This window comes from Mercenaria mercenaria, chromosome 5, assembly GCF_021730395.1.
Source record: "Mercenaria mercenaria strain notata chromosome 5, MADL_Memer_1, whole genome shotgun sequence".
NCBI classification, from domain to species: Eukaryota; Metazoa; Mollusca; class Bivalvia; order Venerida; family Veneridae; genus Mercenaria; species Mercenaria mercenaria.
Window position 1 is genome coordinate 39,470,615 of NC_069365.1, and position 24,308 is coordinate 39,494,922.

General features: G+C 36.5%; 1 protein-coding gene across 1 annotated transcript in view; it reads right to left on the minus strand.

Moving 5' to 3' along the window:
• Nucleotides 1-11,679: 11,679 nt before the first annotated feature.
• Nucleotides 11,680-24,308, minus strand: part of LOC123556945 (uncharacterized) — a 38,268-nt gene continuing 25,639 nt past the window's right edge. The window contains exons 5-11 of the mRNA XM_053544553.1: nucleotides 23,809-23,895; nucleotides 23,199-23,303; nucleotides 22,512-22,592; nucleotides 21,860-22,003; nucleotides 21,114-21,305; nucleotides 19,216-19,414; nucleotides 11,680-16,198 (exon numbers count right to left, since the gene is read on the minus strand). Coding sequence (XP_053400528.1) covers nucleotides 14,982-16,198; nucleotides 19,216-19,414; nucleotides 21,114-21,305; nucleotides 21,860-22,003; nucleotides 22,512-22,592; nucleotides 23,199-23,303; nucleotides 23,809-23,895 — 2,025 coding nt within the window. The 3' untranslated portion in view covers nucleotides 11,680-14,981. The remainder of the gene's footprint in view (nucleotides 16,199-19,215; nucleotides 19,415-21,113; nucleotides 21,306-21,859; nucleotides 22,004-22,511; nucleotides 22,593-23,198; nucleotides 23,304-23,808; nucleotides 23,896-24,308) is intronic.

Here is a 24,308-nt window from a genome sequence, read left to right on the forward strand (position 1 = left end):
ATCTTGTATTCCATGATGAATCTGTCAGATCCAATCAAAGGTTCCGGAGTTACGGCCCCTGATTGACCACTGAAAGAGCCAAAATTTGGTAATTTTTACCTTGTGAAGCCGATAGAAGTGACACTTTTTATTTGATTTTAACCACACAACTTAAGTCACAATAAGATCTCGGTTTCTTTCGAAAACCGGCTAGATTCCTTCATGGGTTCTAGAGTTACTGCCCCTGAATCAAAGAAAAAGCTTGTTAACAACCTAGAGGCCACTTTATGACCCTAATCCATGAAACTTAGTCAGATGTTTATTTTGATGATTTCTAGGCCAAGGTCAGAATTGGGTCATATCGGGTCAAAATCTAGGTCACCCGGTCAAATCAAAGGAAAAGCTTGTTAACACTCTTGAGGCCACATTTATGACCCTGTCTTCATGAAACTTGGTCAGAATGTTTATTTTGATGATTCCTAGGCCAAGTTCAAAACTGAGTCAATTGGGGTCAAAAACTAGGATCACCTGGTCAAAGCAAATGAAAAGCTTGTTAACACTCTTGTTCATTTGGTGTGCATGAAACTTGGTCAGAATGTTTGTCTGCATGAAATATCGCTTGAATTTTTATCTGGGTCATGTGGGGTCAAAAACTAGGTCACCAAGTCAAATCAAAGAATAAGCTTGTTTACAGTCTAGGGGGCACTTTTTTATTCTATTTTCATAAAACTTGGTCAGAATGTTTGTTATTATGAAGTCTTGGATGATTTTAAATCTGGGTCATGTGGGGTCAAAAACTAGGTCACTAGGTCAGATCAAATGAAAAGCTTGTATACACTCTAGAGGCCATTTCTTTGCTCCAATTTTCCCGAAACTTTGTCAGAATGTTTGTTTTCATGAAATTTTTGACAAGTTCGAATCTGGGTCATGTGGGTAAAAAAACTAGGTCAATAGGTCAAATCAAAGAAAATGCTTGTTTACACTCAAGAGGCCACATTTTTTTGTCCAATCTTAATGAAAATTGGTCAGAATATTTGTCTCCAGGAAATCACTAGGTAAAACATGTTTACACTGTTATGGTGTGTAACTCAGGTGAGCGACCTAAGGCCATCTTGGCCCTCTCGTTTTGTGGTGGGAGAGGGAGTCAGTAAACCAAATATCAAAGTTTTCAGTGACCTCAGGACTGGGAACAGTTTCCATTTGTAATTGAACAACGCAACTTTATTTTGCTGTAGATACATGTACGCTACCTTTGGTTAACCAGACAGCTGTATTTGTCGTACTTGTCAAATATCAAAGATTACTGCACTATATGTAGCTTACTAGTCTCATAATAATTAACATTTTGTGATACTGATTAATTGAATGGACTTTGAAATGATATTGCCTTAAATTTTGTTCTGCATCTGGTCTGATTATCACAAGTTGTTTGTTGGATCTGGCTACATGCAGCTTTTCAATAGCATATCCATGATGTAACAACAGTCAATTCATCTAACCAGTGTCCCCTAATTCTGCACCAGTATTGTAGACTTGTTCTCTGAAAGTAACTGACAAGTTCACTTGATTCCATGGTGGAGAACAAATGACTTCAGATACATCGTCTTCTATCGTCAAGGAGCCCGCCCGCTTAGCTCAGTAGGTAGAGCGTTGGTCTACGGAGCGCGGGATCGCGAGTTCGATCCTCGGACGGGGCGTATGTTCTCCGTGACTATTTGATAAACGACGCTGTGTCTAAAATCATTAGTCCTCCACCTCTGATTCATGTGGGGAAGTTGGCAGTTACTTGCGGAGAACAGGTTTGTACTGGTACAGAATCCAGGAACACTGGTTAGGTTAACTGCCCGCCGTTACATGACTGAAATACTGCTGAAAAACGGCGTTATACCCAACACAAATAAATCTATCGTCATGGAGGAAGTAAGCTCTGGGGTTTAAAACGTGAAATTATATTTTGTGTTCTACTTACTGAGCTATTCTAGCAGACCTCAGGGTACAATGATGACTGTCCATCGAACCAAAAAATGTATTCATCTTATCTTTAAGCCTGCTAAATTCTAGAATAGACTGGTCCATCATTCAATTTGAGCAGTACCACTTTTTCAAAGGGGTTTTCACTGAAAAGTCACTGACTGGATAGCAAAAAGTATAGATCATGATCAGTGTGCACAGACATGCAGGCTGTTTTTAATCTGCACTGGTGGCAAAGGCAGCAGGCTGATGGTTAAACACTTTCTAGGAACAATAATAATCAAAAGTACAAATGAACTTAACATCTTTATTTATAAACATACAAAACAGTAACATAAACAAACATGTTGTTCTGCTATGTTGCTACATGTCCGATTGGCTTACACAGATATTTGCTGTATTTATTAAATTTTACAGTTTTATTCAAACAGGAAAATTTCCATTTAAACAGCAATGCATAATGTGTTAATTATGAATAATAGTAGATTCTAAATCACATTTGAACATGTTTGCAAATTTTGTAGTTTTACTTTGTACATTCTATTGAATATATATTTAACAAACAGTATGCCATCTTACACATCAGAACTGTCGAGATCTATTAACTTTCATGAATTTTGTGATTATATCTCTTAAAAGAAAATCTTTGTAAATTATCATTAATTTCTTTAGATTTCAGCAAAATTCCATGCATTTGACATTAAGGCTTCTTAATAACTTATATTCAAAATACAATTACAGTCAGAATTTACTTTTTATCGAGCCCGCTTGCACATGAGAAGACATAGTCGCCCAAATGGCTGTTTGGTGTATGTGTGGGCGTGCATGCGTCCAGACCATGACTTTGACATGCATGGAGCAATCTTGTTTATATGGCATGAATGTTAACATTAAGTGAGAGACAGAGTGTCATGCTTAAACCCTAGGTTCCTGTCTCTAAGGTCAAGGTCACAGATGGAGGTCAAAGGTCCGGATTTGTTTGTCAGGACCATAACTTTGACATGCATGGAGCAATCTTGTTTAAATTTGGCATTCTAATATGCTTGTATCTGTTAAAACACTCTTACGCTAGAATGACGTCATGTTAACGTACGGTGACGTCAAAGTTTTTGTTGCGACCAAAAAAAAGCACTTCTATATTTTATCTACTGTTTTAGATTAAGAGCATATTAGAATCGAAATAATTTATAGCAAAACCGTGTTTTAACACTATACACTCGGGCAGTATTACATTGTACAAACAATTTCACTCACCCTCGTTAAATTATTACGCCCGACGTATAACCGCCCATCGTGCATAAATAGTGTTAAAACAATGTGTTAATGTTAACCTCAGTGAGACAGAGTGTCACGCACAAACCCCAGGTTCCTATCTCAAAGGTCAAGGTCACAGCTGGAGGTCAAAGGTCATGTCAGATCTTGTCTGGCCCTAACTTTGACATGCATTGAGGAATCTTGTTCATATTTGGCATGAATGTTTAACCCAATGAGACAGACTCTATCTCAAAGGTCAAGGTCACAGGGGTCAAAGGGCGGGCTCGACGTGTTGCATGTGGGCATCTACCAGTAGTTTATTTTACAATTTACCTGTTTTGAGACTGAAAGAAACAAAAGGGAGATAATAAACCTATTGATGCGGATTTCTCTTGAAAGTTTCAGTAGCAAAAAACATTCCTCTTATAAATCTACGAAAACTGTAATTCAGCCTTTACAATAGTCCTAAAATACTTAAATAAAAATACATCTATTTAATTAACAATTACTTGTACACTTAAAAATTGTATCGGGCTAGAAAAGCCAGAATTCAAATCTTCCTGATGATATTATTCAAACAGCTCTCTAATACATAGGAAATTCAAATAATTGTACACATTCACTCCTAAAAGTTTCATACAAATCCTTAACGTGTCTAAAATCTTACTGAACACCTTTCACGACGAAAAAAACTTTTATACAAACAGTAAAATATAAAGATAATATTATATATGATAAAACAATTTAAACAAGACCTATTACTAATAGTGATGAATACCCCCAGACAGCAGTTTATTGTCAGAGGAACAAGGGTATTGAACATATGATACATTGCATGTCTAAACAGACTCGATTTTTCCAATCAAAGTAGTGTCGTTAGTGGGCCTACTGATATCCAAGATGCCCAAGGAATGAGATATATAGTGTTGGTTGTACTGAAAGAAATGAAGTGAACACAAATATCCCTCCTAAATATGTGCCTCTTTCTGGATTCAACAGACTTTCAATTATTATCAATATTATAATATTTTCATTACTATTGTCAGTTTTACTATAAAAATACTTCTTTCTTATTTTAATATAAACAAAAGAGAAATGGTAGCTCACCAGAGTTTCTCAACTAAAAAACTAAGATTAATCCAAAAAGCATTTCTGAAACATTTCTTTTAAAACTATTCTGCAGATTTAGAGGAGATAATCACGAAGTTTTCTCTTTGTGGAAAATAGGGAAAACTAGTCCTTTTCCTTGCAGCAATGTCTTCTCTTTTCTTTTTGTGGTGGGGATGGCAAATCAAGTTGGCTTCAACAATTTGAGAACAGACTTGTTTGTAACTTTTGCAGCCATGACTTTTGACAAATATGGTAAGTTCAATAAGAATTCAAAATTCAGCACTTATCTTCTGACAGGAGGAAATTCAAATACACACACATACAGAAGTGGCCATTCTCTTTGGTGGCCAAGAGAATTTGAATTATTTGAAAAAAGCCTGACAGAGGGTCACCCAAGAACATGTATTCTCTAGTCAGGCCAGAAATTTCTGACCAGGAGATTTTTTAGAGCTTCAAACTATACAGATACAGGGAACTGGTAGTTATATTTGTTTTGACTAGTGATTGAAGAGGAAATGTTGTTTGACAAATTTTCTAGTGTTACCTCTAGTTACATGAGCAATCAAGTGGAACCACATGAACCACTTTGGAAGAACTCCATCCAAAGATTATCCAGGCTATCTATCATAAACTTCCAACATAAAGTTTCCTAGGAAAAGTTGTTTTATGTAAATGACTGTCTTGAAGACAATATACAGACGACAGATGATGAGTGATCACAACAGTTCAAGGTGAACTAAGAACTACAACAGGGAAATACATGAAAGTATATAAAAAACTTCATTGAAATTCCCAAGGTGTCCAACATTTAACAAAATACATTACCAGTGACTTTAACCCATCGAAGTTTGATTTTTATCAATTTGTAGGGTTCTATGCTTTTAAATTAAACTGTCCTGATGTCAGTGCTGATGAACTAAAACTAAATCGATCCTGATGATGAGATCACTGCATTATCTGGGGAAAAGCTAGCTGCCTCTAAAGACAAACAAGTTGGCCAAGATGGTCCTAGGTCGCTCACCTAAGAAACACACCATAACAGTGTAAAACATGTTTGACCTAGTGATTTCATGGAAACAAATATTCTGACCAATTTTCATTAAGACTGGACCAAAAAATTGGTCTCTTGCGATAAAACAAGCATTTTCTTAGATATGACCTAGATTTTGACCCTAGATGACCCATGTTCAAACTGGACCTAGATTTTATCAAGGCAATCATTCTGACCAAAATTCATGAAGATCAATTGAAAAATACAGCCTCTATCACATACACAAGTTTTTTCTTTGATTTGACCAAGTGACCTAGTTTTTGACCTCAGATGACCCATATTCAAATTCGACCTAGATTTCATTAAGGCAATCATCCTGACCAAATTTCATAAAAATCAATTGAAAAAAACAGTCTCTATCGCATACACAAGATTTTTCTTTAATTTGACCTAGTGACCTAGTTTTTGACCTCAGATAACCCATATTTAAACTCGACCTAGATTTCATCAAGGCAATCACTCTGACCAAATGTCATGAAGATCAATTGAAAAATACATCCTCTATTGCATACACAATGTTTTTCTTCGATTTGACCTAGTGACCTAGTTTTTGATCCCAAATGACCCATTTTCGAACTCGGCCTAGATTTTATCAAGGTAATCATTCTGGCTAAATTTCATGAAGATCAGTTGAAAAATACAGCCTCTATTGCATACACAAGGTTTTTCTTTGATTTGACCTAGTGACCTAGTTTTTTACCCCAGATGACCCATTTTCGAACTTGGTCTAAATTTCATCAAGGTTATCATTCTGACCAAAATTCATGAAGATCGGTTGAAAAATACAGCCTCTATCGCATACACAAGGTTTTTCCTTGATTTGACCTAGTGACCTAGTTTTTGATCCCAGATGACCCATTTTCGAACTCGGCCTAGATTTCATCAAGGTTATCATTCTGACCAAAATTCATGAAGGTCAATTGAAAAATACCGCCTCTATCGCATACACAAGGTTTTTCTTTGATTTGACCTAGTGACCTAGTTTTTGACCCAAGATGACCCATTTTTGAACTCTGCCTAGATTTCATCAAGGTTATCATTCTGACCAATATTCATGAAGAATAATTGAAAAATACAGCCTCTATCGCATACAAAAAGGTTTTTCTTTGATTTGACCTAGTGACCTAGTTTTTGACCTGAGATGACCCATTTTCGAACTTGGCCTAGATTTCATCAAGGCAATCATTCTGACCAATATTCATAAAGATCAATTGAAAAATACAGCCTCTATCCATACACAAGGTTTTTCTTTGATTTGACCTAGTGACCTAGTTTTTGACCCGAGATAACCCATTTTCGATCTTGGCCTAGATTTCATCAAGGTTATCATTCTGACCAATATTCATGAAGATTAATTGAAAAATACAGCCTCTATGGCATACACAAGGTTTTTCTTTGATTTGACTTAGTGACCTAGTTTTTGACCCGAGATGACCCATTTTCGAACTCGGCCTAGATTTCATCAAGGTTATCATTTTGACCAACATTCATGAAGATTAATTGAAAAATACAGCCTTTATCGCATACACAAGCTAAATGTTGACAGACAACAGACGCCAGACGACGAACATTGAGCGATCAGAAAAACTCACCTGAGCATTGCTCAGGTGAGCTAAAAATAACATGAAGACATGGTGAAAATTCTAAGGAACACTACATAGGGAAAAAAAGTTACCAAGCCCACTATTTTAAGGAGGGATGTGATTACCAAGCTTCCACGGTAATAAACTTTAAATTGAGGGAGAAGAATTCTTAAGACTTGTCTTTCATTCTAATCCTATCCATCAATCATATTTATATAAGTAGGCATGTAAACATAAATATGTATAATGTGTTTCAACTAAATTGAAAGAAAAAATCACCAGTATGAAAGTTTCACCAAAAAGATGAACAACAGAAAGTTTGTTCTCCTCAAGCAATTACACATGGCAAAGTCTTTGTTTCTGTCTTTAAACAACAGACTTAAAATAATGGCCAGAAGCCCAAATGGGCCAAAGTTGCTCACCCATGGACCTTGACTGTTTTACCTTGCTTCTGACCAAGTTTGTGAATATTCATCAAGCAGTTCATGCAAAGAAATCATTAAAGGAAATTTTCTATTTCCTAGCAGTCCTTAAATGCAGTAAAACAGAAACTCTTGTGGTCCTTAAGTGCAGTCAAACAGGACCATATTGAAATCTGACTCCAGACAACTGACTACAGACTATCCTCCCATACTAATAGCTCATCTCAAACAAAATTCGGGAGAGCTAAAGAAAACTAATGAGCAACCAGTGAAACATATCTACAAAGGTTAATTTTTTAAATATCATTATTTCAGCTACCAAACCTAGCTGTTGGACGACTGGTAATATTATTACTGGCATATGACTGCCAATTCTGTGTCAAGAAATGGAAGAAAATGGATACCCACAGATATATAACATTCAATAGCAATACTGATCCTCCATCGGAACAATTCCACAACTTGCATACTATCTACACTTATCACCAATTAAATCTTGTCTTAGAGGAAAAGTACATCACTCTAGAGCAATTTTAAAATATGATTATGAAGTAAAAAAAACATAGTACAAAAAAAAAAACAAGAGCACCGCCTTGCGGGTGCTGACCCTCATCTGATTTTTTTTGTGTAATAGAAATATTGTCCTACCCACGATTTTCTAAGTCTAAAAAGGGCCATCATTCTTGCAAAAAGCAGGATAGAATTATGTTTCTTGATGTACAGTGTCCACTTATGATGGTGAAAAACTGTTGCAAGTTTTAAACCAATAGCTTTGATAGTTTATGAGAAAAGTCGACTTAAACATAATACTCAACCAAGAAAATGATTTTCTAAGTCCAAAAGGGGCAATAATTATTGCAAAAAGCAGGATGGAGTTATGTTGCTTGCTATACAGGGTCAGCTTATGATGGTGAACAAGTGTTGCAAGTTTCAAAGCAATAGCTTTGATAGTTTAAGAGAAAAAGGTGACCTAAACATAAAACTTAACCAAGAAATCTGATATTTTCTAAGTCCAAAAGGGGCCATAAATCTTGCAAAAAGCAGGATGGAGTTATGTTTCTTGCTGTACAGGGTCAGCTTATGATGGTGAACAAGTGTTGCAAGTTTTAAAGCAACAGCTTTGATAGTTTAGGATAAAAGCTGACCTAAACATAAAACTTAACCAAGAAAACTGATTTTCTAAGTCCAAAAGGGGCAATAATTCTTGCAAAAAGCAAGATGGAGTTATGGTTCTTGATGTACAGGGTCTACTTATGATGGTGAACAAGTATGCCAAGTTTCAAAGCAATAGCTTTGATAGTTTAGGAGAAAAGTTGACCTAAACATAAAACTTAACCAAGAAATCTGATATTTTCTAAGTACAAAACGGGCCATAAATCTTGCAAAAAGCAAGATGGAGTTATGTTTCTTGCTATACAGGGTCAGCTTATGATGGTGAACAAGTATTCCAAGTTTCAAAGCAATAGCTTTGATAGTTTAGGAGAAAAGCTGACCTAAACATAAAACTTAACCAGGCAACGCCGACGCCGACAACCGCTCAAGTGATGACAATAACTCATTTTTTTTCAAAAAATCAGATGAGCTAAAAATCATCATAAAATTGATTACATTCCATCAAAACAATTTCAATGCTAAAATAATTATAAAGGCACATAAAATCCAATAGAGATTTTTCATGTTTCTTACCAAACAGTTAAAAAAAACGAAAAAGAAAAATGATATAAAATATAGTTTGCAATACAGGTACTTTTTTTTTTTTTGATAAAGGTATCATAGATACTGCATATACATCATATTATACAAGAACATATTTCTTCAACAATGTCAAATAGACAGTAGATCATATAATAATTTAATATCATCGTAGAAAAAATGTTATAATTTAACAGATTATGTTGGATTTTCAACAGTAGATTGGAAAGAGGTCATGACCGTTCAAATCAAGAAAGTCACATGTAATAACTGCTTATTTTTGAGAAAAGTATTTTGTTTTTTAAATGTTTTTTTCTTTGTCCCGAATGTAACAGAGGCTGAAATATGGTGGTTTTGCAATCCGAAATTAGATCCTCACCTCCTATGCTGTGAATAATTGCAGCAAATCAAAAAGACATTTTATTTTACATATTGGAAAGTTTCTCTGCCAAAATTGGGAAAGCTTACCTATTTTTCGGAAGTGGCCATTTATCAGCCACTGTCATAAGGATGAAAAGCCTTATTATATTATGAACACATCAATAAATGCTGACTTAATTACGAAAAGGGCCATGATGGCCCTTAATCACTCATCTGAGTACCTGTGGCCTCTAGTGTTCACAAACTTTCCTTAAAACATTTATTTATTTATTTGGGTTTACGGCGCACCAACACAGTATAGGTTATATGGCGCCAAACAGGACTACAAATCTTGGTTCCACATCTCATTTACATCGAAATAAAAACATGAGGTATGGAAGGAAAAAAACATTGAAATTAAACAAAGTAATGATCACATTTAACACTCAATGACTGTTTTCACTGTATGGTAACTTTTAATGCATGACACACTAATTTCTTTACTCTATCACCTTATACAAATATAATACGGTGGGTGGAAAAGCGTCGATGTGATGTGTTGGACGTGAATTTGTTTTGGAACGACTGAGTTTCGAAATTTTCGAATCCCTGCCATTAACAACTGCGTAACTAAATAGCACCAAGAAAGCAAACATGTTACTAAATATTATATTTAAGAAGAGGGCCCTGAGGCCCTGTATCGCTCACAAGACCTACTTCTTAACCCGATAACCTAGTATCTAATTTTGCCTAGATTTCATTGAGACAAACATTTTGACCATGTTTATATAAATAAGGCTGATCATTAACCAAGCTTTTCGATGACTTTAGCTAGTGACAGGAGTTTTTTACCTTGAGTACCACACTTTTGAACTTGACATAGATTTCATACCGACACATTCTAACAAAGATTTATCATGATGAAGTTGTAAAGGTGGCCCCGGCAGTGTTAACAAAGTTTTTCAACAGCTTGACCTAATGTCCTAGATTTTAAACAGACAAACATTCTGAGCAAGTCTCGTGATGATTAGGTAAAAAAATGTTGTATTTTGGATGTTAAAAATAGATTTCATGATTTAATCCAGTTTCAAACTAGACCAAGATATCATAGAGACAAACATTTCTGACAAAGATTTATGAAGAAGAAAATGTGGTATCTAGAGTGTTAACAATGTTTTTTCTATGATTTCAGATAAACAATCAATCTGGATCTGCGTATGTCTGTTCTAATGATAATGTGTTACTCACACAAACCACAACACACATTTTGGTAATGTTAAATTATTTAACTTTAATTATTTAAAACAAATACAAGGGCACCTATTGTTCAGCTTGTAGTATATCTGGACATTATCAACATATATCTATGCAAAATAATTGCAAAATCTACTGACAAACAAGAGGGCCAAGATGGCCCTAGGTCGCTCACCTAAGAAACACTCCATAACAGTGTAAAACATGTTTGACCTAGTGATTTCATGGAAACAAATATTCTGACCAATTTTCATTAAGATTGGACCAAAAAATTGGTCTCTTGCGATAAAACAAGCATTTTCTTAGATATGACCTAGTTTTTGACCCTAGATGACCATGTTCAAACTGGACCTAGATTTTATCAAGGCAATCATTCTGACCAAAATTCATGAAGATCAATTGAAAAATACAGCCTCTATCACATACACAAGTTTTTTCTTTGATTTGACCAAGTGACCTAGTTTTTGACCTCAGATGACCCATATTCAAATTCGACCTGGATTTCAATAAGGCAATCAACCTGACCAAATTTCATAAATATCAACTGAAAAAAACAGTCTCTATCGCATACACAAGATTTTTCTTTAATTTGACCTTGTGACCTAGTTTTTGACTTCAGATAACCCATATTCAAAACCGACCTAGTTTTCATCAAGGCAATCACTCTGCCCAAATTTCATGAAGATCAATTGAAAAATACATCCTCTATTGCATACACAATGTTTTTCTTCGATTTGACCTAGTGACCTAGTTTTTGATCCCAAATGACCCATTTCGAAATCAGCCTAGATTTTATCAAGGTAATCATTCTGGCTAAAATTTCATGAAGATCAGTTGAAAAATACAGCCTCTATTGCATACACAAGGTTTTTCTTTGATTTGACCTTGTGACCTAGTTTTTGACCAGATAACCCATTTCAAACCGGGCCTAGTTTTCATCAAGGCAATCATTCTGACCAAATTTCATGAAGATCAATTGAAAAATACAGCCTCTATTGCATACACAAGGTTTTTACGTGATTTGACCTAGTGACCTAGTTTTTGACCCCAAATGACCCATTTTCGAAATCAGCCTAGATTTTATCAAGGTAATCATTCTGGCTAAATTTCATGAAGATCAGTTGAAAAATACAGCCTCTATTGCATACACAAGGTTTTTCTTTGATTTGACCTAGTGACCTAGTTTTTGACCCCAGATGACCCATTTTCGAACTCGGCCTAGATTTCATCAAGGTAATCATTCTGACCAAAATTCATGAAGATCAATTGAAAAATACAGCCTCTATCGCATACACAAGGTTTTTACGTGATATGACCTAGTGACCTAGTTTTTGACCCCAGATGACCCATTTTCGAACTCGGCCTAGATTTCATCAAGGTAATCATTCTGACCAAAATTCATGAAGATCAATTGAAAAATACCGCCTCTATCGCATACACAAGGTTTTTCTTTGATTTGACCTAGTGACCTAGTTTTTGACCCGAGATGACCCATTTTCGAAGTCGGCCTAGATTTCATCAAGGTTATCATTCTGACCAATATTCATGAAGATTAATTGAAAAATACAGCCTCTATCGCATACACAAGCTAAATGTTGACAGACGCCGGACGACAGACGCCGGACATCGAGCGATCAGAAAAACTCACCTGAGCATTGCTCAGGTGAGCTAAAAAAACGTGAAAAAACACCTTTAAATCAAAAGCACCTTTTTCTCCCAGAACAAATGTCAATACTTTATACAGAGTAAACATGTAATTCAGAGACAGACATATGAAATTTATTTGCTCTGACAGCCAACTCAGCTGATATGAGAAATCAGATCTACTAGAAATATAGTTGTTACTTAAACAAGACCTGTCACTATTGGTGACAAATGCCCCCGAAGCATGCCCAAGAATGCTGGCATACAGTTGTCTGCACAAAATATGCCAGAATAGTTTAGGTATGAATCATTTTGTGACCTTGACCTGAGAGACCTGGTTCATAAGTGCGACACATCTTCTCAATATGGTTAACATTTGTGTCAAATTATTTTCAAATCCCTTGATAAATGGCAGAGTTAAGGACCAGACAAGAAACAGACCACTTTAACCTTTGACTTCTGTGACCCTGACCTTGGAGCTAGGGGTCTGGGTCTTGAGCATGACATGTCATCTCATTAAAGGGAACATTTATGCAAAGTTATTTCAAAATCCCTTGATGAATGGCAGAGTTATGGACCAAACAAGAAACAGAACCTGTTAACCTTTGACCTCTAAGTGTGACCATGACCTTACAGGTAAGGGTCTGTGTCTTGCGCAAGACAAGTCATCTTATTATGATAAACATTTATCCAAAGTTATTTCAAAATCCCTTTATGGATGGCAGAGTTATGGACCGGACACGAAACAGACCATGTTAACCTTTGACCTCAAAGTGTGACCTTGACCTTGGAGCTAGGGATCTGGGTCTTGCGCAAGACACTTTGTCTTATTATGGTGAACATTTATACAAAATTATTTCAAAATCCCTTTATGGATGGCAGAGTTATAGCCCAGAAGAGAATTAACACGGAAGCACACATGGACGGACAGTGCGATTTTAATATGCCCACCGTCGGGGGCATAAAAATGTATGTAACACAAAAATATATTTTATTAATCATGTTGCTTATAAAACAGGACAAACACGATTCAAATAGTCAATTAAACACTCTATGAAGGCACATATGGTATAATTTATCAAATATAATTATAAATTAAGCTCGATTTGATAATAAAGTTGTAGTGATCTTTAAATTAAAACAACTTACATGTAAAAAAACAAACATGTAATACAACTCTGTTTCTGCAAACCCTTATGTTGATTTTTATTTCAAACATTAAACTGAAATCAACAAATTTAAAGTAAATTTTGCATATTTACAAATTAAAATTATAACAAGAGAAAAATATGGCCTCTAGAGAGGTCACAAGGTTTTTCTATTATTTGACCTACTGACCTAGTTTTTGATGGCACGTGACCCAGTTTCGAACTTGACCTAGATATCATCAAGGTGAATGTTCTGACCAATTTTCAAGAAGATCTTTTGAAATATATGGCCTCTAGAGATGTCACAAGGTTTTTCTATTTTTAGACCTACTGACCTAGTTTTTGACGGCACGTGACCCACTTTCGAACTTGACCTAGATATCATCAAGGTGAACATTCTGACCAATTTTCATGAAGATCTTGTGAAATATATGGCCTCTAGAGCGGTCAAAAGGTTTTTCTATTTTTAGACCTACTGACCTAGTTTTTGATGGCACGTGACCCAGTTTCGAACTTGACCTAGATATCATCAAAGGTGAACATTCTGACCAATTTTTATGAAGATCTTGTGAAATATATGGCCTCTAGAAAGGTCACAAGGTTTTTCTATTTCTAGACCTACTGACCTAGTTTTTGATGGCACGTGACCCAGTTTCGAACCTGACCTAGATATCATCAAGATGAACATTCTGACCAACTGTCATAAAGATCCCACAAAAAATGTGACCACTCTAGAGGTCACAAGCAAAAGTTTACGGACGCATGGACGGACGACAGACACCGCGCGATCACAAAAGCTCACCTTGTCACTTTGTGACAGGTGAGCTAATAAGTTTCAAATCTATACGCCTTTAAGTAATAGCTGTATGTATTTGCATGCAAAACCTTAACCAGGATTTTCTAAGTCCAAAAGGGGGCATAATTTTGCCAAAATGCAGGTCAGAGTTATGGGACTTGATGCTATCAACTAGTTTTATAACCCCGAAGACACAAGTGAAGTTTCAATTCAATATCTGCATTAGTTTTGGAGACAGAAACTTGCATTTAAAACTTTAACCAGGAGGGGGCATAATTTGCTCAAAATACATGTCAGAGTTATGGAACTTGACCCAATTAGGTTGGTAATTGACCTAGAAAAAGAATAAATAAGTTTCAAAGCTTTATGCCTTTTAATGATAACCATATGTACTTGCATGCAAAACTTTAACCAAGGTGTGACGCCGACGCCGGGGTGAGTAGAATAGCTAGACTATTCTTTGAAAAGTCAAGCTAAAAATAGAGTTTAGTTCAAACAACCAGCTATTTGATTTTCAGGATGGTCTCCAAACTCTGACCTAGACTTTGCAACAATAAAAAGGATTTGACACAGCAAATTACTATTCTAGTTGCACTGTTATTTCTACCTGCAAATTGGTTCCTCTAATATTATGTCAGCTGCCTTATCCCCACTCACCATTAATAATAAAACATAAAATATTAAAAATTTTCAATCTTTCAAAAGTTCATGTATCAACTATTCTGATTGTTGTTTCAACTTCTGGAAAAGGCTTTTGAGTTTTGCGTTAGTTTCTGATGGCACTGAAGACAAGTGAGGTCCATCCTTCTCAGAAGCACTGCTGCCGTACCCATTAAAATGGCCTAAATCACTTGTAGAATTATGAGAGTCTTTCATCTGACGAGGAAATGATGCTAAGTTTCCTGAATCAGAAGAATAGAAATGAGTGGATGACTTTCCCTGAAGTTGCTCGATGAGACGATTACTTTTTCTAGCTCCCTGAGACGAAGGTCTATGTGACGGAGTATCATTGTCAGACGAAGATTTGTGCTTCTGCATGTCTAACACATCTTGCTCATGCATTCTACCTAGCTGGGAATTCTGAAGTCTCTCTAGCATAAGAAGTTCCTGTTCAGTCAGCCGTGATTTCCGCGGCGGAGAATAAGTGGCAATATCTCCACCTGGTATAGCTGGACGCAATTCCTCTCGCTGACTTCTTGAAACTGGCTGACTGTGTTCAGGAGAAATTTTACCATTACGAACACAAACACCTTGTGTGCAACCTACTGAATGAGGCATTGACCGAGACGCACTCTTCTCTCGATGCATCACTGAATCGTTTAGGTCACCGCTCGATACCACTTTCGTCTTTTTTGCTACACTAACCATCTTTCCAGCGGGTAAAATAGTGAAATTTTCTATATCAGCTGTAGCCTCAAATCCTGTAGCGTCTTGTTCATGCACAAGTGCTCGCATCAGGCTTCCTCCTCTGAGCTCTGCAGCATTCAAATCTTTTGTTGCAATGGATGTTTCTCCGAATGCATCAAGATTTCTTATATTTTGGGGATTAAATTTTGTTTCACAGAATTCTGACTGAGATATCTCCCCCTCCATTTCAAGCTTTTTTGCGTTCATTGCAGCGACTGCTTTAGAAACGAGATCACTATCTGGTGATGTATGAATATTTCTTCGTGAAGGAATAACAGTTTCACATGACTGAATAGAATCATTGCCACTCTCTGTAGAGGTATGAATGAGTCTTTGGGTAGGAATATCAGTTTTGTTCCTGTGGATGGAGTCAATGTCACTTTGAGAAGTGTTGTGTTTATGTGTTGAGACGGAACTACTTTCCTGAGATTCTGTTGCAGATTGTTTGTCAGCAGATGCGGCACAGCTTCCCTGAGATGAGACTTGTGAATTCATAACTGAAGAAATAGATCTCGGACCTTTAATACCTGCAATTTTAAGTAAAATTTTGAAGTTTTACAAAGTAACAACATACTGAGACAATATACAACTGAAATACTGATGAAAAATGAAGATATACCCAAATAAAACAAACAGTGATCTGAAAGACCCTTACAAAACTGACTGTGCCTGAACCCTAAATCATAAAGTTTCTTGGGCAACTAATATTCATGCATTTTGTGAATGTGTTTATTCACCAATACTAAACCCCAATGAATAAAATGCCTATACATTTTTAAACCGCAAATTTAAGTTCCCAAGAAATAGCCTTTTTGACCAAAAAAAAACCCGAAAAAAAAACAACAACTAACAAGAGGACCATGATGGTCCTGAATCGCTTACCTCTTCCCACATGACCCAGTTTTGAGTAAGACGTTGTTTTTTCTATTATTTGACATAGTGACCTAGTTTTTGAGCTCATGTGACCCAGTTTTGAACTTGACCTAGATATTATCAAGATAAAAATTCTGACCAATTTTCATGAAGATCCATTGAAAAATATGGTCTCTAGAGAGGTCACAAGGTTTTTCTATTATTTGACCTATTGACCTAGTTTCCAAAGGTACGTGACCCTGTTTTCAACTTTACCTAGATATCAAGGTGAACATTCTCACTAATTTTCATGAAGATCTCATGAAAAATATGGCCTCTAGAGAGGTCACAAGGTTTTTCTATTTTTATACCTACTGGCCTAGTTTTCGACTGCACGTGACCCAATTTCGAAACTGACCTAGATATCATCAAGGTGAACATTCAGATCAATTTTCATGAAGATCCATTGAAAAATATGGCCTCTAGAGAGGTCAAAAGATTTTTCTAATTTTTGACCTACTGACCTAGTTTTTGACCGCACATGACCCAGTTTCAAACCTGACCTAGATATCATCAAGATGAACATTCAGACCAACTTTCATACAGATCCCATGAAAAGTATGGCCTCTAGAGAGGTCACAAGGTTTTTTTATTATTTGACCTACTGACCTAGTTTTTTAAGGCACGTGACCCAGTTTCAAACTTGACCTAGATATCATCAAGGTAAACATTCTGACCAATATTCATGAAGATCCATTCAAGGGTATGGCCTCTAGAGAGGTCACAAGGTTTTTCTTTTTCAAGACCTAATGACTAAGTTTTTGATCGCAGTTGACCCAGTTTCAAACCTGACCTATATATCATCATGATAAACATTCAGACCAACTTTCATACAGATCCCATGAAAAATATGGCCTCTAGAGAGGTCACGTTTTTTCATTATTTGACCTACTGACCTACTTTTTGACGGCACGTGACCCACTTTCGAACTTGACCTAGATATCATCAAGATAAACATTCTGACCAATTTTTATGGAGATCCATTCACAAGTATGGCCTCTAGAGAGGTCACAAGGTTTTTCTATTTTTAGACCTACTGACCTAGTTTTTGATGGCACGTGACCCACTTTCGAACTTGACCTAGATATCATTAAGGTGAACATTCTGACCAATTTTCACCAATTTTCATGAAGATCTTGTGAAATATATGGCCTCTAGAGAGGTCACAAGGTTTTTCTATTTTTAGAACTTCTGACCTAGTTTTTGATGGCACGTGACCCACTTTCGAACTTGACCTAGATATCATCAAGATAAACATTCTGACCAACTTTCATAAAGATCCCACGAAAAATGTGGCCTTTAGAGAGGTCACAAGGTTTTTCTATTTTTAGAACTTCTGACCTAGTTTTTGATGGCACGTGACCCAGTTTCGAACTTGACCTAGATATTATCAAGGTGAACGTTCTGACCAATCTTCACTAAGATCTTGTGAAATATATGGCCTCTAGAGAGGTCAAAAGGTTTTTCTATTTTTAGACCTACTGACCTAGTTTTTGACGGCACGTGACCCACTTTCGAACTTGACCTAGATATCATCAAGATAAACATTCTGACCAATTTTATGGAGATCCATTCACAATATGGCCTCTAGAGAGGTCACAAGGTTTTTCTATTTTTAGACCTACTGACCTAGTTTTTGAATGGCACGTGACCCACTTTCGAACTTGACCTAGATATCATTAAGGGAAACATTCTGACCAATTTCACAATTTTCATGAAGATCTTGTGAAATAATGGCCTCTAGAGAGGTCACAAGTTTTCTATTTAGAACTTCTGACCAGTTTTTGATGGCACGTGACCCACTTCGAACTGACCTAAATCACAAGATAAACATCTGACCAACTTTCATAAAGATCCACGAAAATGTGCCTTTAGAGAGTCACAAGTTTTCTATTTAGAACTCTGACCTAGTTTGATGGCACTGACCCAGTTTCGAACTTGACCAATATTATCAAGTGAACGTCTGACAATCTCACTAATCTTGTGAATATATGCCTCTAAGAGGTCAAAGTTTTCTATTTAGCCTACTGACCTAGTTTGACGGCACGTGACCGTTCGAACTTGACTAATACATCAAGTGAACATTCTAGCAATTCATGAAGATCTTGGAAATATATGCTCTAGAGAGGTCACAAGTTTTTCTATTTAGACCTACTGACCTATTTTGAAGCACGGACCCAGTTCGAACTGACCTAAATCATCAATGACATTCTGACAATGTTCATAAAGACCCATGAAACGTACTCTAGAAGTCACACAAAAGTTTAGACCACGCACGCACGACGGACGACGGACACCACACGATCACAAAAGCTCACCTTGTCACTTTGTGACAGGTGAGCTAAAAACAAACAAACAAAACAAAAAGCCAAAATAAAATGAAATATTATATCAATGAAATTAAATGATTTCACAGTTATACTAAAGGCTGAATATAATACAGTGGAATCCCTCCAAACCATAGCCCCTTGATTCACCTTGCAACATTGAGTTCCAAATTTCCTACTTGTTCTGAAAATCTGTTAACCCCTGTCACCCAAAATTGAGTCCAAAACAGACTTTTCCCCTCGCTTTAGACCTAATTATGCTTTGGGGGACTCCACTGTTCAAAAACTAAAACCAAAAAAAATACCAGTTTTCTTTGATCCCCCATGCCAGATTGAATCCTTGGAGAAATAGACATCCGGCTGAACAATACCTGAGCAGTTCTCACGGAATCCATTCATGTCTTTTGGCACCTCTCGGACATTAAAGTGGGGATTCTGTCCTCTGTATGATGACATGAAGGCCCGGATATCTTGAAATGCTACAGGTAAAAGATGAGGGGTTGTCTGAAATGCCAAAAATTGAGATGTATGGATGGTAAAAAGGAAGGAGCATTATCTGGAACAAATAAATACAGCAATTTTGACAAAAAATGTAAAATGTTATCTTTGCCATTAGTTAACCAAATATGGTGTCTGCCTAACTAGCAATTTTACATTCATTTACTAGCATTATTATGTAACTCCTTATATAAATTGCCCACACAGAGTTTGTGCTATTCACCTGTCTACACTTCAACATTAAATTTCTTTCAGCTAAAGTTAAAATTTGAAGATAAACAAGAGCTGTCTCCATAGGATGACACATGCCCCTGATGGCACTTTGAATGAATAGTTATGGCCGATGTTAGAGTTTAGGACCTTTGACCTCAGACCTGGGTCTTGCGCGTGACACGTCGTCTTACTGTGCCACACATTCATGCGTAGTTATTTTAAAATCCATGCATGAATGACAAAGATATGGACCGGACACGCCCATCATTGCACTATCATGAAATATGACCTTTAACGTCTAAGTGTGACCTTGACTTTTGAGCTACGGACCTGGGTCTTGTGCGCAACACGTCGTCTTACTGTGGTACACATTCATGCCCAATAATTTTAAAATCCATGCATGAATGACAAAGATATGGACCGGACACGCCCATCAATGCACTATCATGAAATATGACCTTTAACGTCTAAGTGTGACCTTGAACTTTGAGCTACAGACCTGGGTCTTGCGCGCGACACGTCGTCTTACTGTGCCACACATTTATGCGTAGTTACTTGAAAATCCATCCATGGATGACAAAGATATGGACCGGACACGCCCATCAATGCACTACCATGAAAAATGACCTTTAACGTCTAAGTGTGACCTTGACCTTTGAGCTACGGACCTGGGTCTTGCGCACGACACATCGTCTTACTGTGGTACACATTCATGCCAAGTTATTTGAAAATCTATCCATGGATGACAAAGATATGGACCGGACACGAAAATTGCGGACAGACGGTTCAAAAACTATATGCCTCCCTTCGGGGGCATAAAAATAAGAATACTTGTTTCTGATCTCATGTAATAAGACATTTATTGAATGGCTTGCCAGACAGAAGTCAAAACTACAGGCCCCAAGTCCTTCGGACCTTAGTTAATAGTTCTGACTATTGACCAGACAGCTTTTCAGTAAGTGTATACTAGAACATCCTGGCCAAATACAGCTAAAACTCTGTAGATCTCAAACTTGCTTATCTCAATATTCCAGCTCGAAGATACTTTCAAGTCCCGTCCAAAAAACATGTGCACAAAATATCATTTGAAGTCAAATTTCCGTTACATCAAAGTAAAATACTCAATCCCTTGGAATTCGAGTACCAAGTTTCAACTACAATTAGGATTTACGATAAAAAATTCAAGCAAATTAACTTTTTTTCTTTTTTCTTCTTCCTTGCATTACTTACTACTCACTAACATTGAAAGTCATGATCTAATATAGTAATACATCTTCCCCATGTATGGGGTCAATAATGTTTGACTGACACTGGTTTATCATTTCTTTTTCTAACAGCATTTCAGCAATGGCAGTCAGTTAACCTAACCAGTTTTCCTGAATTCTGGTCAAGTTTTGCTCGGTCTGTGCATGTAGCTGACAACTTCCTCACATTTAGTTACCAAATAACAATAATTCATCTCAACAAGATAAAATTCATAGACAACAGATACCTGGTATCTTTTAGCATCATTATCGGAGGCATCTCGTACATGCATCAGGTAAATATTGACTCCTGCTACAAATTCCTCCATCATTTTCTCCATCAGTACCATACGTAGCTCAATCAGATGTTTGACGTTCTTTACAGCAGCCTCCACTAGGTGGCGCTGTGGTGGTCTCTCCCTCCACACCTCCTCATCTTCCTATAATACATCATTTTGATATCTGATACTTTCAAGTGACCAAAATTATAAAACATTTATTAGTACATGTATCTGGTAATGTAGTTATGCATAGATGCCTCTCCAAGCATTCTTTAAGGCATTGGATGACAAATGGGCAGAACCCCAATGCTACACCCCAAGCAAGGACTTGAACCTACATTAGTAAGTGGTCAGCTTTTCTATTAAACACTGCAGTCAATATATTACAGAAACTCTCAAGTATACAGTACACTTTATTTAAAACTTTCACTCACACCAACTACCTACTGTAACTGCCGATACACTTAAAAATTGAAAAAAGATGCACAGCAGACAAGAAATAATCCCTATTTGGCCTTTAATCTCTGACTCACCATATAACTGTGTTCTGTATCTTGTCAAAGAACACTAAACAATAGCACCAAGTTTTCTACAAATCCTTCAAGGGGGCAAAAAGATACGAGGATTTTGAGATGGATGAAGGGAAGACAGACTATTTAAACATAATGTCTACAAAGAACATGGAGAAAACATAATAAACGCAAATGACCAACCTCTCTACGTCTTTCTCTGACAACAGCCCAGTTAACTTCTTCCATGGATAGGTCTAGATGTTGAACCAGAGCTGATCCTAAACCATCAACATATCTCGGCCAGTCATGATGATGTCTTAATCTGTACACAAATACGTTAGCAACCTACAACAGGTGAGGTAAGAGATTAACTGATACAGAGACATAATGAAAATCTGGCACTTGATAGTTCATGGGGAAACACTCAAGACTGAGATAAATTTGAATGTGATAATAGGAAATCAGCAGTTAATTTTTCCTTTAAATCACAATTCTATTATTCCCTTTGACCTTTATCTATTTACTATAGATATATGTTGTACATACATCAGTATGTATATATCATTAAAAGTACCAGTGTTTCTGCATTCTATACCAGTACTTGCTTGTTCTGCACACATAACTGCCAATTCCTCAACTTGAATCAGAGGTGGCGGATGAATGTCTTTAAGACACAATTCTTTGATCAAATTGTAACAGAGAACATACACTTTGCCTTGGGATAGTACTGACAACCCCACAATCCAAATTCTGAGCTAAGCAGATGGGCTTGAGAGGCCTGCAACATATACCATCTTCAAACTTTGGTCTGTTGTGTTATTACAAGAAGTATTTGTGTATCAAAATTTTTTACCTGTGTATCAAACACATTGATAATGTTGATGTCATATTGGTGATGTAACAGGTCCGATACCATACGACAGTCGTGCAGCACCTGAAATTGTAATATTTCATTTTATTGGGTTTTAAGTTGTACAGACAGTTTTAATCACTTTAGTGACTTTTCAGCTTTTTTAACCAAGTCCAGTAACAGTCCTGGACTCAGGCAATGGGGTAAAACCTCCCAAGTTTTTGCAAACTAGCTGTGTAGTTTTCTCACATGAAAACACTTGACAGCTAGAACAAGCATCAATCCTTCGGCAGCAAAAGGCAAATTAATAATGTAAGTGGCTAATTTAAATCACCACTTTCCTACTTATCTTCTTACAGACATGATGAAATTACCACTTTCCTGCTTATCTTCTTACAGACATGATGAAATTACCACTTTCCTGCTTATCTTCTTACAGACATGATGAAATTACCACTTTCCTATCTTCTTACAGACATGATGAAATTACCACTTTCCTGCTTATCTTCGTATAGACATGATGAAATTACCACTTTCCTGCTTATCTTCTTACAGACATGAAGAAATTACCACTTTCCTGCTTATCTTCTTACAGACATGATGAAATTACCATTTTACGGTTTGTCTTATTACTGACATGATGAAATTACCATTTTACTGTTTGTCTTGTTACTGAAATGATGAAATTACCTTGAGTATATCTTCACTTTCCAGGATACTTTTCACCCCTTCCTCAAAACATGCTCTGCCCATCTGTAGTACATCAAACATGAACACATGCCCTGGCACAGCAATCTGGCAAATAGAATACATACAGGATACATATTATTCAGAAAACATTTACGATGCATTTAAATTTAATCAAAGCTTTCAGTTAAATTTCTTCTCCCTGTCTATATTATTAATGATTAGTAATGTATCCATTCCGTGCCTTTTCGGTATATTATAGACACCTGACATAAATCTGTGGCCAACAAGACGGATTTTTCACATAGATTTCACTCATAGTCCCTGACATGGCTTGAAACAAAAGAAGAATGTAACTGATTTAAAGATGCCAATATAGATGATCGTGGCTAAAGACACCCCAATTTTGAACATGCCTGAAAAATTTAACTTTTCAGGTATGCAATTTAATTTCAGCCATATTCACATCAGAGATGATGCACTACATATAAAATTAAGATTTAAAAGTCTGTTTCATTTTTATAAGCAGGATTGAGACTTTTGCCTTCTATTTACAGACCTACACCATAAAAGAATATGCATCAATTTACACAAAACCAAAGCAAACATTTACCTGTAACCAACAAAGCCTGCCAAATCTTCCTATAGATATACCCTCCATTGCCACGGCAACCACTTGATGCTTCTTAATGTATGTGACCTGAAATTTTTTGTTTTGGCTTTAGTGCTGTTTTCAAACAGTATGTCAATTATTTAATTGTTGGGCAAAAAACTTTACCAATGTTCTAGGATACTATACACGTATTAATCTGTTCTCCATTAGCAACTGCCAACTTATTCATATGAATCAGATGTGGTGGAGGAACGATTTCAGACACTATGTCACTATAAATTTTAATCATCACAGAGAACATATACCTCACCTAGGGATTGAACTCAACAACCTCATGATCAATAGATCTGCACTCTCCCTACAGAGTCAAGGGCAGGCGCTCAATGTGCTTTTGAGATAAACAGAATAACTTCGGACTATCTGTCTTACCCATTATCACATGTAACTTCTGGTTTACTGTAGACTGGGTTATTTCATGTAAGTTTTATTTACTGATTACA